Source organism: Engystomops pustulosus, chromosome 7 (assembly GCF_040894005.1).
Source record: "Engystomops pustulosus chromosome 7, aEngPut4.maternal, whole genome shotgun sequence".
Taxonomy (NCBI): domain Eukaryota; kingdom Metazoa; phylum Chordata; class Amphibia; order Anura; family Leptodactylidae; genus Engystomops; species Engystomops pustulosus.
In genome coordinates this window covers 151,765,640-151,783,761 of record NC_092417.1, presented here as the reverse complement: position 1 = coordinate 151,783,761, position 18,122 = coordinate 151,765,640, and the positions used below count along the sequence as shown (strand labels likewise).

The window sequence follows — 18,122 nt, the reverse complement described above, 5'->3', positions numbered from 1 at the left end:
TTAAAGAAGAGCAGAACCTGCCAGAGGGGGCACACACCAGTATGTCAGTGTGCTTGGTTTACAATCCTTCATCCTGGTGGTAGATGTCGTTTAAAGGACTTCTATCGTTTTCCATCACTGATCACCTATCTGTAGGATAACTTATAGTCAACATGGAAAATAAATATGACATCTAAAATTTAAAGTCTAAGGAAGTAAAAAGAAAGAGATTCTGGCCTTCTTTTGTTATTGGTCACTTACAGTTATAAATCTTAGGGGCTAGCAAGGATCCCTTGAGCTGAAATAGTTTAGATCCATGTTGTGTACAAGCAAACATATTCTTATATTTGTAATGAATAGAAGCTGCAATTCGTTGCCGTTATGGTGGTTTAGAAGATATAACAAAGGACAGTCCTATATTCCATATGGAGAGTTTCCATACCAATAATAGTAATTCTAAACATCATATATACTTGCATGTACATATTGCCATATGTGCAGCACTTGTTAGATCATAGGGTACATATACAAACAAAAAAAGATATTACAGAGTATACCTACCCTATGCATTGTTTGTTGTTGCATATGTTTGTAGGATGTGCCTAAATGTTCTATAGATAATTGTAGTCATTTTTGCAGAAGGTATCTACTCTGGACAAACTCTGGGAGGATAATGAAACTATTGATGGTATAGACCTAACTGTTGTCATTGTCAAGCACCAAAAATAGCTACCTGAATATGTAACTTTAATGTCTATACAAATGACCTTTGTATTTCTATCACCAGAAATGAACATGCTAAACCAGTATCACCTAATTGTATATTTGTATACAATTGTCTTTATATTGCACATTAATGCACTCTTTTGCTCAAAGCCAGAATGAGCCAGAAGGTTCTGGCCCCACAGGTTAATACATGCCCCCTGGAGCACTTTGTAGAAGCCTCCTTCAACCTCCAGACCTTCCTCCACAGGTGTAGCAGCTGGCTCTGGCTGCACAAAGTGGAAACAATAATGTATGCACCAAAATTAGAGAGATTCAGGTGACATCAGAAACTACGGAGGAAGGTGTGTAATGTACAAATTACTCTGGGGACACTACTCATTCATTTCCACATCCGTTTTGAGCGAAAGAACATATCAATGAGGAATATCAACACGATTGGGGACATACATCATACTTCATCATGCAAAGTTTCTGACTGCGCAATTACTTCACAGCCTGTATGTCGGAATCCTTGGGGGTCAGATGTGCAAGTAGATAACACTGGTTTATCATGATAATTTCTGATGATATATGTCCTTTAAAATTTGAACAAATCCTGAAATTCTTGGAGATAACAATATGTATTAGAATTACCTGGGTAAGGACAGGTCTAAAACATATCAATGATCTTTATACAAATGGCCTGCTCCTTTCACCAAAATATATTCGTAACATTCATTCCTCATGAGATAGAAACCATACAAATGATCAAATACGGAAGAAGTCTTAAATATATGCTTCTGTCAGGGTTCAGGGGTAGTGGACCCTCTATACCACCGCGAATGATGAAGTAAGCCGACACCTGGGAGCAGAGTCTAAGTGGCACACGGTTTTCACCAGAGCCCGTCACAAAGCGGGTTGGACTTGCTTCAGCGTGGTACCACCAGGTCGCTCCACTAGCAGAACTTTTTCATCATTTTTCCCATGGACAACGGATCAGTGAAAATACAAATCAATGTGAAAACACCCATATAAATCAATGGCTTTGTGAGGTATCCTTGGAAATCACTGAAGCACGGATGTGAAAATCCACGCCAAAGTGTAACAGCCCTTAAAGAGGACCTGTCACCTGAATAATCCCTCTAGGAGCTAGCAAACACAGCTGTACATAGCCCTCCAAACCCCGGACAAGGCTTACTGCGGTCCGGTGTATTCATGAGGGGGGCGGTCCAAAGAGGCGTTGACCACAGCTTAAAGCATAGCAGTCACCACCATGAATACGCCGGACCACTGTAAGCTTTTAGCTGGGCTCTTTTTGCACCACAATTTTCACCAAGAAAATGTGTGGGAAAAATAGAACCGCAAGAAAAACTGGTGGATTCACAAGCAGCGCCAAAATGTTGTGCCCAAATAGAACAAGTCGAGGGTATCGGAAAACACAGATATTATGGCGTTAACACCGCCAGTTTTCCGTTTGAAAGGCCATAAAAGATGCCCCCCCCCCGCAGAGTCTTGCCATATGCTACCACTGAGGAAGATTTTTGCCATGGAAAGGGATCCACCTCAAAATCCGTTCCATTCTCTGCTATGTGAACTTGCCCTTCCTTGACACAGCTAAGCTGAAGTGCTAATGCATATCCACTCACACTGTTCCTCACTCACATCCTCCAATCTGACCACTAACTTACAAATACAGCCACTTATGAGCTCAGAGATCATTTTTGTCTTAAAGGGATTGTCCCTGTTATGGTATATGGATGTCAAAGGAGCAGAGCGACTCAGGGGAACACATAACAGCTGCAGGAATATTAGATAGCTTCCTCCCAGCAATAACAGCTGATCACTGGGGATTTGGGAGGTCAGACCTGTGCCAGTCAGCTCCTGAGGATGAGGAAGAGTTGTCTTTACGAGAAAACCACAAAAATTACTACTCTTTTTCTACAATCCAGCAGCGGGTTTAGTTTATATTATGTCTATATATGTTCCCTTCTAATTTCAATACTTTTGTGAAATGTTTTATTTTATTATTTTACTTTTGTATTTATTTCTACTTTTTATATTTACTTCTACTTTATTGTATGAAAGAATTGACAATGCCTTTGAAGTTAATCTTTTCATTTATTTGGTGTGGAATCCATTGTAAATTAATAAAAATGTTACATGTCTAACATAAGCGTAAAGAAAATAAGACAATATTCTAGGGTTTCTCTGCCTTTTTTATGTTACTTGGTAGCCAAAATGTTATGCTAGTATATGTCCTGGAATTAATAAGGAGACTCTTTGGATGCTGCCATCACTTCTATTCTTCTGGAATGTAAACCTACTGGGATTCAGGGTAAAAGGAGGAAAGGACCATTTTTATGGCCAATGCATACAACTGTCTTTTAATGGATTAATGCCCTTAGCCATCATATTAACAGACCATGTAACTGAACTGTTAAAAATAAGAGCATATCCTAGTCATGGATTACGAGCAGACTATAACTTGTAAGGATTTGTCAAAAATGGATGCCAGACTGAGGATTTCAGGGCTGATTTTTGCAATGTTTGTGTGTAGGTAGCTTAGGGGCTTATTCACACACTTTTGACAGTATGCTTTCACCGATAGCATACTTCCCTTTTATTTCCGATGTGTTTTTTCAAATGAAAAATTTAAAAAAAATTAGAGGTTGTCCTATTTTTGTCCTATTTTTATCAGGTTTAAATCTACCATAAAGATCAAGCCTGATAAACCAGGGACACTTATTCATAGACCCAGGCACCGTGACTTTGGTAATCTTCTTATATTTGCTATCCATGGCCTCCTTGGTTATAAAACCAACATTTAAAATTTTGCTAAAAAGCTTGAGGGGCTACCCGAGCCTCTCTGTGGTCTGGCTTTACAGACTGTTACAATGTCTCACAAACCCTCACAAATTGCTGCTGTGGAAGCAGGGGGGAGAATAATAGTGTAATAGTCTTGTAAAGCCAGTTTACAGAGGGACCAATTCACATCAGGCTTATCAGAATACTTTTAAAAGTACATTTTAGAAGAAAAGTAGCCATAACTAATATAAGAAAATTATGAGTAAGTGCCCCTGGTTTATTATACTTGATTTTCATGCTAGATTTCCTTTTAAGGACATCAGTTTGACCTCAGAGTCTGATCAGAGGTAATCAGGGTTTGGTCAGTGAAAAACTGACATTTTTCATCAGTCTTCAGTCAGAGTTTGTTCAGTCTCAATTTTTTCAATGCATTTTTTCATGTGCAGACAACACACGTGAAAAAGACTCATGACTGGGGTCTATCTTTTATATGGCAATCAATCGGTACAGAACGCCTGGCACGTGTCTCATAGTGAAATGCATTTTTGATGCTTTACCATAATCTTGTATGGTGAGTTTTTCACGTGCGTCACTTGGAAAAGTAGACTATGCTCAAATTTTAATGCATGTTAAAAAATGCGTGTTTGTGCATGCAAAAAATGCAAGTCTGACAAAGCCCATTGAATACAATGGTTCAGAGTACAATGCACGTCAAATACACGCGTGTGAAAAACACAAGTGTGAATGGGGCAAAAATCTATATGCCACAATTTTGGCAATGTAGATTATAAAATTATGCTATGCAGTCTAGGGTGCTACAGCTACGTCACAAGAGCGTCTCAGAGCACCTCATCTTAAAATTTATTTACTTCCCCGTTCCACTACCAGTCCCCCCTGGTCCCTGACGTCATGGCACTCCAGTGACTCAGCGGGAGCACCCCATACCAATTAGCATAATTTTTATGACTCTTCATTGCAGAAATTGTGGCGTATAGAGGTATTATAAAAGAAGTCCTGAGGAGAATAGTTACTCAGGAACTGGTTAGTAGAACTAGTAGGACTAATCTACCATCAGTAAAACTGATGACATTTATGTGCAGTACGTTTTTATTTTTACTGATGTTGCTAAGGAAGGGGAGATTTATCATTAGCGTCTCAGGTAAAACTGTTCTGGCTGCCCATGGCAACATGACAGATGTTTATAAAATGAAACTTGAGCTCTGGTTGGTTTCCATAGGAAACTACAGCAGTTTTACCTCAGACATTTTTGATAAATCTCCCCCAAGCCTAGGTGTTTGCTGTCTAAGGGTACATTCACACGGCCACTATGGGAGCCGTGATCTGTCACCAGATCATGGCCCCCATAGACTTCTATGGCTCCCTATCACAGCACGGCTGAGCCATAAATTATATGACTTGGCCTATACTTTGGCAGGTTTGTGGAGCAGCCGCTCGTCTGCCTGAGGAGGGGTGAAGAAAGCTCACCTCCCTCTGGGCTGTGTGAATGAGCAGGCGTGTAACAACAGGGGTAGCAGCCATAGCAGGTGCTATGGGGCCCACGGTGTCAGGGGGCCCCAGCATCTGGGGTATTGGATGTGCTGTATGTGTGTATTTGTGATGTGTGTATACTCTAAATGTGTATGCATATGTGATGTGTATATGCTGTATGTCTGTTTATATGATACATGAGTATATGGTACTGTATCTATGTGTGTATATGCTGTATGTATGTATATATGGTGTGTATATACTGTATGTGTATTCTTTAAGGGGTAAGTAAGGCCCCATTGACAAGTTCGCTATGGGGTCCTGCCTCTCCTAGTTACGCCACTGTGAATGAGCCCTAATTGTTGCAGACCGTCCAATGTTTTTTTTGCAGATGTGAAAAAAAACAGACATGAAAATACAAAACTGACACAAAATGGACTGAGCTAAAAGGGTCAGTATCCTGTCCTTTCACACATAGCATACTGAGGAGAAAACTGATGCGTGATACGCCCTTAACCCTGTAGTAACTGTTACAGTGCCCCTGCTGTTGTGGACAGAAAGTACATTTCGTTATTATGCAAGTACCCGTGTTTTGTACAAGATGTCCAGTCGGTGGGATCGGGCTGACATACAAGCTAGTTTCCACTGGCTGCACACGGGTTTAATGTGCATTTGACCTTAACCTTAGGCCCATTTCACACCAATGTTTTTGCAGACCTGTTTTTGTGGATAACTTCGATCTCTATTTTGTTTAAAGATGAGATTTTTTCCTAGTGCTGTGTTTGGGTGGCTGTGATCTCCGGTCATGTACGCATTTTAGCTGTTTTTCCATCTACTGCCTTTCCATTGAAGTTTATGGGTCAATTTTGCTAATTGCATTCAGGTTTATCCGTTTTTTGCACACCGTTTTTTAATTCTGTTGCTTAGATACAATGCACATGTCCATAAAATCATCTCATGACCAAGTTTAAATAGAGGCAAGAAGCCAATTACATCAATTTAGCCAGCCTCCCCTTTTTCTGCAAAAACTGATGACAGAGGGATGACACACAGACCATTTTTGTGAACGAAGAATGAAAAAACTGACAAAATGGGTGTAAAACACAATGCAAAAATAGACCTTTGAAGCTTTAGTTTGCGGAGCTAGGAAAATAACTTTTGTGTGAATGGAACCTTGGTCAGGATCTCGTCCTTGTAAATTTGGGTTGAGACTTTTTGTGAGTAGACTAGTAGACTTTTGTTTATAATTTTTCCTGACTCTTTGACGTTGTCAATCAAAAAGTTGTATGGTATAGTGTTGAAACTACTAGTTTTTGAATGGCAGAGGTGTAAGCAGAATGAGATTTGAGAAGCAACATTTAATATATCTCTCTTCTATCTATGTGCTCCAACAAAAAAGCAGTCCATTTTCCAAGACCAATTCCCTTCCAGATGAGCATGGCACAGCTGCCGCACCCTTGCTACTGGTGGAATTCCCGTAGTCACTGCTTGGATAACAAGTTCCTCTAGGATGAATTTTACAAATTCCATCCTCTTATGTAGGAATATGTGCTAGGGGAAACATTCGAGAGCTGATTCTCCTGTATTCACAGGGAGTGCCATCAAGTATGGAGCTGTAGATATTCTCATGCCTGTGGCCTTCATCTCCAAATTAGTTCACAGGCAGAATGTGGGTGGCACAACCTGCCCCTCAAAGGCAGCAACTAGTAATATGTCCAAAAGAGCACAAAACGGGAAATTAAAAGAAAAGAAAATTAACAAAATCTCATGAGGTAGGTGGTGGATATTAGGCAGCTGCATCACAATGACTCAGATGCTTCCGGCTCATTTCATAAGGGGAAAAAGATTTATATTCAGATAAAAACCTCTCTAATTAAAGTGTCCAAATGGACAATGGAAATATATCATTGCCATACACCTCCAGTTATTAAAGCTAGAAACAAATTCCTATAAACTGTGTTTTAGGAAGAGAAAAAAAATAGATTACAAGAGGAGGATATTCCGTGTCCACATTGTGAAATATTGAAATAAAGGCATAAAGTAACATGTGTGGGTAAAATTATGCAAAGTAAGAATGCTTCCAAAAAGTGTTAAAATTTTATTCTGTGGTCAAATACTACCCGAAATCAAGAGTGAATGGGAGGAATTTATTATTGGCTTTCTAACAGTTATTTTTTTTTCATTCCTTCTGCGTATTTATCATCTATCAGCACCACAATTTAGTTTCTTTTCTGACACTCATGCCATTTTTTGGTTGCTCAATTTGGAGGAAGCTTATGATTCCAGACACTATTTCTCCCCTTAGTTTCCCAATTAGTTTAAGGCACAATTTTCGCTGCATAATTAGAGCAACCAAAAGCGAGCATACCAAGTTCTTTTTCACCTTCATGAATGTGGAGTTACTGCAGACACTTTTCGGTCGTGTCACAATTCATAAAGCACTTGTGCCACAATCTAAAATCCTACTCTGATAAACACAATTCCTGCGCCAAAAAAAATGGACCATGTGGCACACATAATGAAAGCTCCCCAAATGTCATTAAGAACTACAGTATATAGAAGAAAAAGAGGTCATGGAAGTAACCATATGGCCCCACTTTATCAAATCTGTCCAGGATTACATGAAGAGATAGAATTTGAGAGCCTACATACACAGAAGATCTAGATGTAAAAAACTGCAAGAGAACAAGAATTTCAATGCTATATTGAAAACGAAGGTATGTCACATCGAATATTGGTCTTATTTAGATTTTGCTCACCCACCAATGTCAGACGGGCCACAAGCAATGACACTTGGATCGTTGCTTGAGTCCCGCAGGACACACGTTCGTGTACATGAAGCCTAATTCTGATATCCTTATTTTTTAGGTATACCTTCTTGTGGGCTGTATACAATACACCCAAACTACAGTTATGGAAAACGTCTTATATATTACTTTTCAGGGACATTATCGTCTATTCGAGGAAGTATCTGAGGTAAACCTGCTCCTCCCAGTTTGAGGACCGCTTCACTAGATGCTGCTCCTCTAACTTTTAAATACATTTTGTAGCAGCATAAATAATTCAGCACCTCAGTAATGGAAGACAGACAAATACTCAGAATTCCACCATTGTCTCTTCCCACTGAGTAAACGATCCCTGCACAAGTTAACCCTTTTTCCTCTTCAGCTATCAGGTCATATGACAAGCTGGAAATATATGCATTTATAGCTCATAGATAAGATTAGCGATACATTATACCGCACATAATGACAGCATTAACCAGGCACAATGTCATCATTCGCAATAAATGTCCATTCATATGCATTTAAGGAGGGTGGCCATGCCAAATGAAGTCCGGCAGAAACAAAAGCTTGCCCATTTATTGCTGTGAGATGGCTTGTGAGGTCAGAGGCCCATTTTGTATTCTGCAGGAAAAGCAAATTACTTTTATCGAAGTGCGTCTTGGTTCCAAGCATTACTAAAAGACAATAACAATCCTGAGCAGCCACGAATATGTCCAAGAGAATGGAATAGTATTGATCTATTTTAAAAGTATTTGCACATGTTGTGGAATACCTGCGGATTTGCCATAAGCATAGGCTAAGATCCACCAACAGGGTTCCCCCCCCCCCCGCCCTCACACCCTATGGATTCATTAGATACAGCCCCCTTCATTCCCATGGATTCCTTATGTACAGCCTTATGTAGGCCCCCTGCAGTTCTGGGCCACGGCACTTTCCCAGATATGCCCAGTGCTGGCGCTGGCCCAGACTGGGGTAAATCCCATAGCCTTTCCGCAACATGTCCAGAAACCCTAAAGATTCTCTACAACCATTTTAAGGGAGTGTTTGGTCACTTTAGATCATTTATACAATTTGCCATACTGCACAACTGTAGTTTAATGGTTTTCCCCTTTTTACAATATTGAACTACCTACAGGAAAGGCCGTCAATATCACATCTGAAACGGTCAGACTTTTCGCAACCAAGAACGAAGCTGTCTGAAGGGGGCACCGCACCAAGAAAAGCACTATATTGTTTGCATAGGTCCATCTACCTGAATGTCTTTAACTGAGATTTGTCCTTATTGAGTGAATCAATTGCTATGTCCCTTTGAAACAGAGAGACCAAGATAATCTGATATTGATGGTGGCTGTCAAAACCTGAACCTGCTAAATCTGACCAGTTTAGTCAACTCCTCCTGCTCTTCTGTTTTCAGGAAGGGTTAGTACTTCTTCTATGTTTTTATGCCCGGATGAAGTCATCAATGACAACCAGTTTGGGTCCAAATTAAATCTGACCAATGTTCTTCCAATTGTCATGGAAATTGTTATACAATCCCCTCTAGTCACATAGCTGCATTGGTTGAAGCTGATGGCTGCAACATGAGCCTGCCTAAATATGATGTCACTGATGACATCATCTGCCCCAAATTAACAGAGCGTGAGCAGTGGCCAGCATTGAAAGTGGCAGAATGGGAAGAGATGAACACATTTTTATTTTTGTATAGGCCGATTTAGTTGAACATAACAATTGAACAGATTTCAACTGCCTGATCCTTTTATTCTCTTGGAGATGAGCCACAGCTAGAGATGTTTGGCTGCAGTCTTATCTATTTCCAACTTACTACACATGAACTGCTGGGCCATGATGAATATGTATGTATATATATATAGGGGAGTTGGCCAACATCACTGTTGGCCGAACAAACATTCTGTCGACAGCTTTTTAAAGTGTATGGATGGCTTTAGGACAGAATAATGGAACTTGGAAACCCCATTATACTACTTATTCCAACATTTTAAAAATTACAAAATTTGAGTCCACATCTATCAGGAGAATAGGTTTCCCTGATGGAAGACAATAAAGTGTGGAGAGGTGGCTGTACATGTTTTTTAAACATTGACATCCAACAAATTAGATGGAAGAAGGGACCAAAGTTCTGTTCTCCTGATGGGTGTCAGTCTCAGATGTGTACACCGTACGCAGAACTGAAATACTCAGTAGTTCCACATGGGGGCAAGTAAATCTAGCAGACACATGGTGCAGGTTTATCGGAACAATCTCAACAATGGACTCACCTATGCAGTCCAATTTAATAGATCAAAGTTTTATAAGCCAGACCAAACATATTCAGATACGCTTTATAAATATATGGGAAGTTCTGAATTCCACCTATGTATCATGAATAGAACTTTAAAGCATTGCCTTTAAAATTACGGTAAATGTTTGATCCTGTCTATAATAGATAATGTAAGTTGCCTCATTACTACATTTCCTTACATAGCATTGCTAAGAGAAAAAACTGCCAAGTCCAATGAACCAGATGACTATCCTAAGTAGGTGGGTGTCCGACAACTAGCATTCAAATTGCCTCTTCACGGTCTACCAAGCACACCAAGTACAGCGCCCTACATTCAATAGGGGCTCTGCCTGGTATCACAGCTCAGAGCTAGGCAATCGATTGGGAGTGTACTACAAATAGCCCATGTCACCGATGAATGTGATATCACAGGCCTGTGAAGCAGAAGCTGGTGTGCTACAACTTCGGTTATGGGGGTACCAGGAGTCAGACCTTCACCATTCTCATATTGAACACTTCTCCAAGGGATCGGTGATCAAAATAAGAAGATGACCCTTAAATATATTTTTCAAAGGTTTGCTTTATTACTGTTCCTATACACGGATATGTTAAGAAATATTTCTCTTAAGTTATTCCGATTCCCAACAGATCAAGAGAACGGGGGTACTGTCCCCCTTTCTTAACGGAACAGGTTACTTTGCTTACTCTGGCTGCCCCACAAAGATTACTAAGAGTAGCTGTGATCACCTGCTCTATAAGGGGCTACAAGAGCCCATTATTCTAGTTAATACACAGGTAACATACATAAGTCCATTTTGCTGCACCAATTTCCATCTATTGATTGCTAGTGATTACATTTTGCCACCTCACCCACAGTAACATAGCTAACAACAGTATAATCATCTCCAAGCGCATTTCTCTGGTGTATGTAGACTATCAGGGCCGTATTTACACCTAACGCCACCTGAGGCACAAAACTGAATACAGCCACTAAACACATGATTATAGTCAGGACTTAATCATTTCTGATCAATCATAATGATATTTTGTCACCATTAACAAACAATTCAACTACAAAAATACAACTTGGTGATGCTGTGGGCACCTACGTGCACTTACAGTTTTAGGAAGAATAGATCTGTAATCAATCCAATAATGTATACTGAGGGTCCAATTACGTCACTACACTCCTACTTACTCCAAACAGGAAGTGCTGGGGACCCTGTCCAACTTTCATGACTGCAAAATGGGACGTAAACCATCTCAGAATCGGCCCCTCCCCCTAGGAGCCTTGGTCAATTATCTTCTACAACTGCAAGATGGGAAGTAGACCGCCTGGGAATAGGCCCCTCCCCCTATGAGCCTTTGTCAGTTATCTTTTATGACTGCAAAATGGGAAGTAGACCGCCTGGGAATAGGCCCCTCGCAGTAGGGGCCCCTGAGAAGCTGCATAAGCCATGATATAACTACCTACCTCATAGCTTTCTATCGACATGTTTATCTATATATCTTATATCTATCCATTTGTCTATGTCAGGCAGCCATAGATGAAATAACCCCATCTCCCTGAAGAAAATCTAATATAGTATAGACCGTATGACGCGGTTTGTGTTTTATTTCATTTCCTGAGTGGCTGGATAATGATTTGCTGACAGTAGAAAGAAATGAGAGTAAGATGAGCATAGAACAATACACAGGGGGAAAGGTGGATGGAAAGAAGAGGGGAGGATAGGGAAATATGGAGTCTGAGCGAAGAGGAGGGGTTGGCTTGACAGCAGGAAAATTGTAGATGGGACAGATATGTATTAGACGGAAATAAAGAGAGAGCAAAAGATGAGAGACGGCATGTAACAAGCAGCAGAGGAGAGAGACCGGCATATACAAAACAGAAAAGGAGACATACGGCAGAGACAGATACACATGGGAGAAAACCTACAGAGACTGTAACCAAGGACACCCACAGAGCGCCTCTGTCACCATATGCCTCACTCACAAAACTCAGCTCTGTCCTGGTGCCAAGAACAAGTTAAAAAATAGCACAATACACCCAATGATGACCATGTAAGCTCAAATTCGATACTGAAGGAAACATATGCAGGTTCAATCTATATCCCAATACCGTATTTATCGGACTATAAGGCGCACTGGATTATAAGGCGCACCATCAATAAATACCTGCTAAAACATCTAGGTTTATATATAAGGTGGACCGGATTATAAGGCGCACCTGATTATAAGGATGAATGACCAGCAGGTGGCAGACCTGTGCACAGTTCAAGGCAGCTGTTGTCTATAAGTATGGTTAATGTATAAGACGCACTGGACTATAAGGTGCGAAAAATACGGTAACGAAAAATACGGTAACTTCCTATATTGGGAGACTGAAGGCCATTGTGTTGTCGTCGATTGTATAAATTCAAAGAAATCCTATTATTTGTAAACAAATATATATATATATATATATATATATATATATATATATGTGTGTCTAGTCCAGTGTAACCCAAACCCTATGTTGCAATAAAGATGGCACCCACACACTTCACAAGGCACTCAAATCAGGCTGCAGGCGGCTTAATGGATCTCCCCGGAGCTGTGGCCTATACACAAAGGAAAACGACTGTGAACTTGGAACATGTGCAGCTCCACCATCTCTTCCAGAACTGCCATTAAACATCAGGTCAAGAGTAAGTTTTCTAAGGACCTAACTTGTTATCATATAATGTACACCAAGTTTTAGGTAGAGACTGCAGTTAACCCAAACCTAGGAGCTTTATGGGGCTTTAAGGTGTCTCTTTCCCCTAGAATGAGAACAGCATTATAGATGATACATTATAGGGGGAATGATAGAGATTTAGCATCAGGACCCAGAAGTTTTTAGTTAAGCCTCAGTTTGTAGGTTCTCTGTGGGAAGATCCTTTAATCCACACAATAGTCATAGTCAACAATAAATCACCGGGGCAAATAGTTTTCAATCTAAAATAAAACTGCCATAAAAGACCAGAAAGCCTCAACAATCCCGTCACTGTCAATCCAGCTTCATTACAATGAATCACTGGCCTCAGCGGTATCCCAGTATAAAGGACTGTATCACTGCTGAGTCCAGTGATTGGGCTGTAGCTATAACGTGTCATCATACACCCACACGATCACAAACTACTGAGGCTAGTGATTGGCAGCAGTGATCTGGTGGGTACACAGGAGGGGCAGTGAAGGAGTAGATTAAAGGGGTTTTCATATATTTTATACCATGTAATCCACTCACTCTTTGGTTTACTAACCCAGGGGTGGATTATAAGGCTCATGGGTCCTGGGCTGTATGAAAATTATCTAGTTCTCTATAAGGGTTGGATATTTACTGCCTATTTATGATATTAAAAACATGCTTCATGGAAAGAGGGGGTATCCTTTAGTTGTCTTTGAGTTTAAAGACCTTTGAGGGACCTTCAAAAGTCCTGAAATGATTCTTTTATACATTTGTGTTGAGAGCCAGCAGGATTTCAGAAATGGAGGTTCTTCTTCTTACTATCTCTATGGGGTAGTATCAGATTTAGTGAGTGGTTTGGGTGGCCACTGGCCAGGGCCCGCCTACAATCCTTGGGCCTTGGGATTTCTGCCTGAAATTGTCCATATCATAATCTGCTACAGTATAAACCACCCGCAAAAGGACACCACTGCCCAAATTACTGTGAATATGAGTGTCTGAGTGCAAAAGGTGCTCTTGCATCCAAAGCAAAGGACCCATAAAAGTAAAGAAGTATACAAATACATTATCTTTGGGGGGGGTGGCTGCTACATATTTTGCTTCAAGTAGATACATTTCTAAAGAGAAGCTCTTCTGTCTACAAAAGTAAATATAAACGGAAAAAAAAATATATTTTATTCTCCGTAGAGGTAGTCGGAGCATTATTTTAAGCTATTTGGCTTCTCTGTTACTTTAATATGGAAACCCATATCCTAATACCTGACAGTGTGTATATAATAGTGTAATGCAGGTGGTGTCTCTGTACTGTAAATTAAGAATTCAGTCATGCTGTGCTTTATAGTATGTGTATGCGCTCAGCTAGAGGAGATGCACTACCAAGCAGTGCACATTAATATTTAACATCAGGACAGGGTGGTGTATGGAATATGCAACAATGAATGCTCTGCATTATGTAAGGATCAGACAGTCTTCTAAGGTAGTGCACATACTGCATAGTGGATGGCTTCTCCCAGAAGACTGCCTGAGAAGAGACAGAAAGAGGAATGGGGTGGATAAAGGCAAGGATGGGCCCGGCCTCTAGAATGGCATCATAAAAGATGATAATGTTATCTGAACAGTTAGAGCTATTGATCTGAGGATCAACATCATGGAGAGTGAAAGGAGGGGCAGGGAGGATGGGGGGAGAGAAGCAGAAGAGATATGGAGGGTGACTACATCAAAGGAGAAGGCAGACAGGAAGATAGAATTAAAGGGTGTTAACGAAACAAAATTCTCATGTGATAGACCCCCTTTCAATGGAGATGCCCTAAATTTTGCACAGTTGGGGGAACATTGAACATGCATACAGCATGAAGTACAGTATTGAGAGATGCAATGATCTGCAGCAGCATGGCCAGTGGCGAAACTGATGGACCCCAGTGCAAAGTCTGTGCAGGGCCCCCAACTATAATGTACGGTTTATAGTTCTGGTCTTCTCATATAAGAAAGTGACACCTTATTGGCCCCCTATGGCTCTTGGGCCTGGTGCAACCCCTCAAGTTACGCCCCTGGTCACGGCCTTTACATTGGTGCAAGAATGGGTATATATATATATTTTGGGGTATGTAGTAGAGCCAAGTTTATTTGGCACAAGCCGACATGATATACTCATGTAAACTTGTAATGATGCAGTGCAATAGTCAGCTTGGCTTCATGAGTATAATACAAGAGTTGACAAAGCGATCCACCAGTGATGACCAGTCCAGAAGGTTGCCTAACCATCTGCATAGATGACATTGCAGGACACTTTAGGAGAGACACCTACCTTTTAGTGGAGGTAACGGTGTTAGTTCTTGTTGCTTGCTCTGGTAGCGGAACTGAGAAGAGCTGTGTGATCTTCGCTGACGGGAGCGAGGAAGAGTGCGACGAGAAAATCCATCTACTTTGTCTGCAGCCAAGACAGGAGAAAGTCCTGGGGAGGATGGACTGGTGGGGGTTATGGGAAGCTTGGTCTCCATTAGTATGTTCAAGGCAGCAGTATAAGGAAGATGGTTGTGGTTGTTAGCACTGTAGAAGATGATGGACACACACTGGGGAATTCTTAGTAATCTAGGCCCAGGTGGGTCCTAGTAGAAGCAGGATCACCCATGGGCAACAGATGGAGAAGCTGAAAGAAGAAGATACATGCATGTGAATTTAGAGTATAATATACCAAACCATTAAGGCCAACTTCTACCCTAGACATGGGGGAAAAACCTGGAATTTAGCAATATAATTCGGGCATGCCTACAGAGCAACACTAGATAAAAGGCTGTGTCATCTGAAATATCAGGCACCAATATTCTTTACGACACTGCAGTAAGATGCCTCAGAGCTAAGTCACACTCTACATTATGGGTTTTCTGCACTTTACTTTTTATTGACAAACTTCTCGTCTACACAAGTCAATACCAACGTCATGAAGATCTACACCTGTATTACCATATATTTTTAGAAATATTGTAATAATACTACATCATAAAAATTCTATTATACCAAAGCCACCTATGATACATTAATATGCATAATCTTTCGGCATTAGCTTTCGAATGATTTAGAGACGTCCTTTGTGTAGTGCCCTCACCCACTCCCAATATAAGAGGTACAACTTACGACTGCAGCTTTGCCTATAGGCTCCTGCTTCAATTATTCACCTTTGTGTGTAGATCTTTGTATGTAATCTGCATCCAACGTCTCCACCGATCAATGAAGATTAGGCCTCGGGCAGGATGAAATTGAAATTTACAGCTTGAACAATACCCAAATAACTCGGGCTCAAGTGACCCAAGGTAGAAAGACGTAGTTATGCCTCTTCTCACGATTTGTAAAAGTAGGACCTTCAAGAGGTTCTAGAATGAGCACAGATGACCCCGGCACACAACAGCACCATGCAGTCACTACACAAATGGTTTGGTTATATAGTGTAAGTCTATAGACTTAATAATATATCCACAGATTGTAATATTCCAACAGGACACAGAGGATGCAACGCATGGGGCAGGATCCAGAAGAATAATATATTCAGGAAATGGATGTTGGCAGCCGGTACGGTGTGCAGAACCAGAGCATTCCTAATTCTTAATAGGACTTGAGGCCTGGACGATTCTGCTTTAACCCTTTAACCTTCTCTGAACCAGAAGCATCGATATTGGTGAAAATCCTGCAACGTTTAGGTAGAATCACCTTTTCCCTTCTAGCTTCCCTGTGGGATCAGGTGGAGGAGCGTAAAATAATTCTAGCATTGCATTAAAATGAGCCTCAGACCGGCTTGTGGGACCCGTAATTAGGAGCAATTCTGCAGGATGGTAATTATAGATGGAGCCGGCACAGCTGAGACCGTCTGCAGTGAAAAGGATCCTAGTTTTAGGTTTCTCCTCCTTTATAGGATTTTGCATAGGCCCCTGTGACCCTCCTTTCTGTCAACCTGTCCTTGATCCATAGAAGGCGTCTTCACGTGATGGGAAAGATGGGCAGTATCCCTGTCTCCGGTGAATAGGCAGATGCAATGATTCTGTGGATTTAGGAGGATTTCCCTGTTTTTCTCCTTCAACAGCAGCAGCCTTGGTTATTCTCTGACTGCAGGATCAGTACAATGACAAAACCCAAACCTATTCCTCGCCCCCCCTGCATTTCTCCCAAATGTCATGTGACCATGAATGAGCAGACGATTGGCCTTTTAATAATAGGGTCTGCGTCACTGCTGGGGGGTGATGTCACTTCTCTATAAAACCATTGGTTGCAGTCATGCTGAATTTAAAGAGACAGCTGCCTGTGCAGTAAGAGCTGTGCTGCTCTATGAGAGGCAGGGATGATCGGATATAGAACAGATACATGTATACAGTAGAAATATACTACACAGAGCTATATGTTTTCACAAATCCATACATGCCTAGAAATTGCATCATATATAACACTGTGCATACCATTATTTAGGTGATTTTTGAGTATCTTTTTCCAGTCCAATGTGAAAGGAGATAAATTTGATTCATTAACTCACTAAAGGTAATGTGTGGTATTGCATCTCAGCTCCATTCACGTTAATGGTACTGAGCTGCAATAACACACATGAAACCTATAGATGTACTGCTGTTTCTAGTAGAATGCAGCTAAATTTTTCTATATACGGACAACCCCTGCATCCCCTATACTCTGGAACTCTCTACAAAATTGTATCATCCTGTCCCCAACCTTCCAAACCTTAAAGGAAACCTACCACTACGGATCTACCCATTCAGGTTGATCTGGTGGTAGGTGCATCTAATGTATGTAAAGATAGCCTTTTTAGGGCTTATCCTTTAGTCCCCTGTATATTTTTTCATCTTTAATTTTGTTAATAGGTAAATTTACCAAAGAGGCTACTGGGGCGTGGAGTTGCTGGAGTTGAGGCTACACGCCCCAGTAGCCTCCTTGATCCTCCTACCCAGATTTCTTCAGCATGCAGCTACGAAGAGCTGCGCGCCCTCGTCCACAAAGTCGGCATTCTGTGCATGCGCAGTAGCTCCGGCTTCGGACCCGAGAGCACATGTGCAGTACACTGGCTTCGTGGACGAGTGCCCATCTGTTTATAGTTGCGCTGAAGATATCTGGGTGGGAGAATCAAGGAGGCTACTGTGGCCTCCACAGTAGCCTCCTTGATCCTCCTAGCCAGATTTCTTCAGCGCAAATACGAAGAGCTATGCACCCTCGTTCGCACAGTTTGCGTTCTGTGCATGCGCAGTAGCTCCGGCTTCGGACCTGAGAGCACATGTGCAGTACTCTGGCGCTGACGCTGTGCTGAAGATATCTGGGTAGGAGGAACAAGGAGGCTACTGGGGCGTGGAGTAGCTACTCCACGCCCCAGTAGCCTTGTTGATAAATT

At 41.2% G+C, this 18,122-nt stretch overlaps 1 protein-coding gene across 2 annotated transcripts in view; it reads right to left on the bottom strand.

The window, feature by feature from the left end:
- PPP2R5B (protein phosphatase 2 regulatory subunit B'beta) overlaps positions 1-16,894 on the bottom strand; it is a 46,890-nt gene extending 29,996 nt beyond the window's left edge. The window contains exons 1-2 of one of the 2 annotated variants that reach the window (XM_072118299.1): positions 15,878-16,894; positions 15,051-15,392 (exon numbers count right to left, since the gene is read on the bottom strand). In XM_072118299.1, the coding sequence (XP_071974400.1) occupies positions 15,051-15,243 (193 nt within the window). In that variant the 5' untranslated portion in view covers positions 15,244-15,392; positions 15,878-16,894. The remainder of the gene's footprint in view (positions 1-15,050; positions 15,393-15,877) is intronic. The other variant, XM_072118300.1, reaches the window with a different exon arrangement.
- Between the last annotated feature and the right edge of the window lie 1,228 nt (positions 16,895-18,122).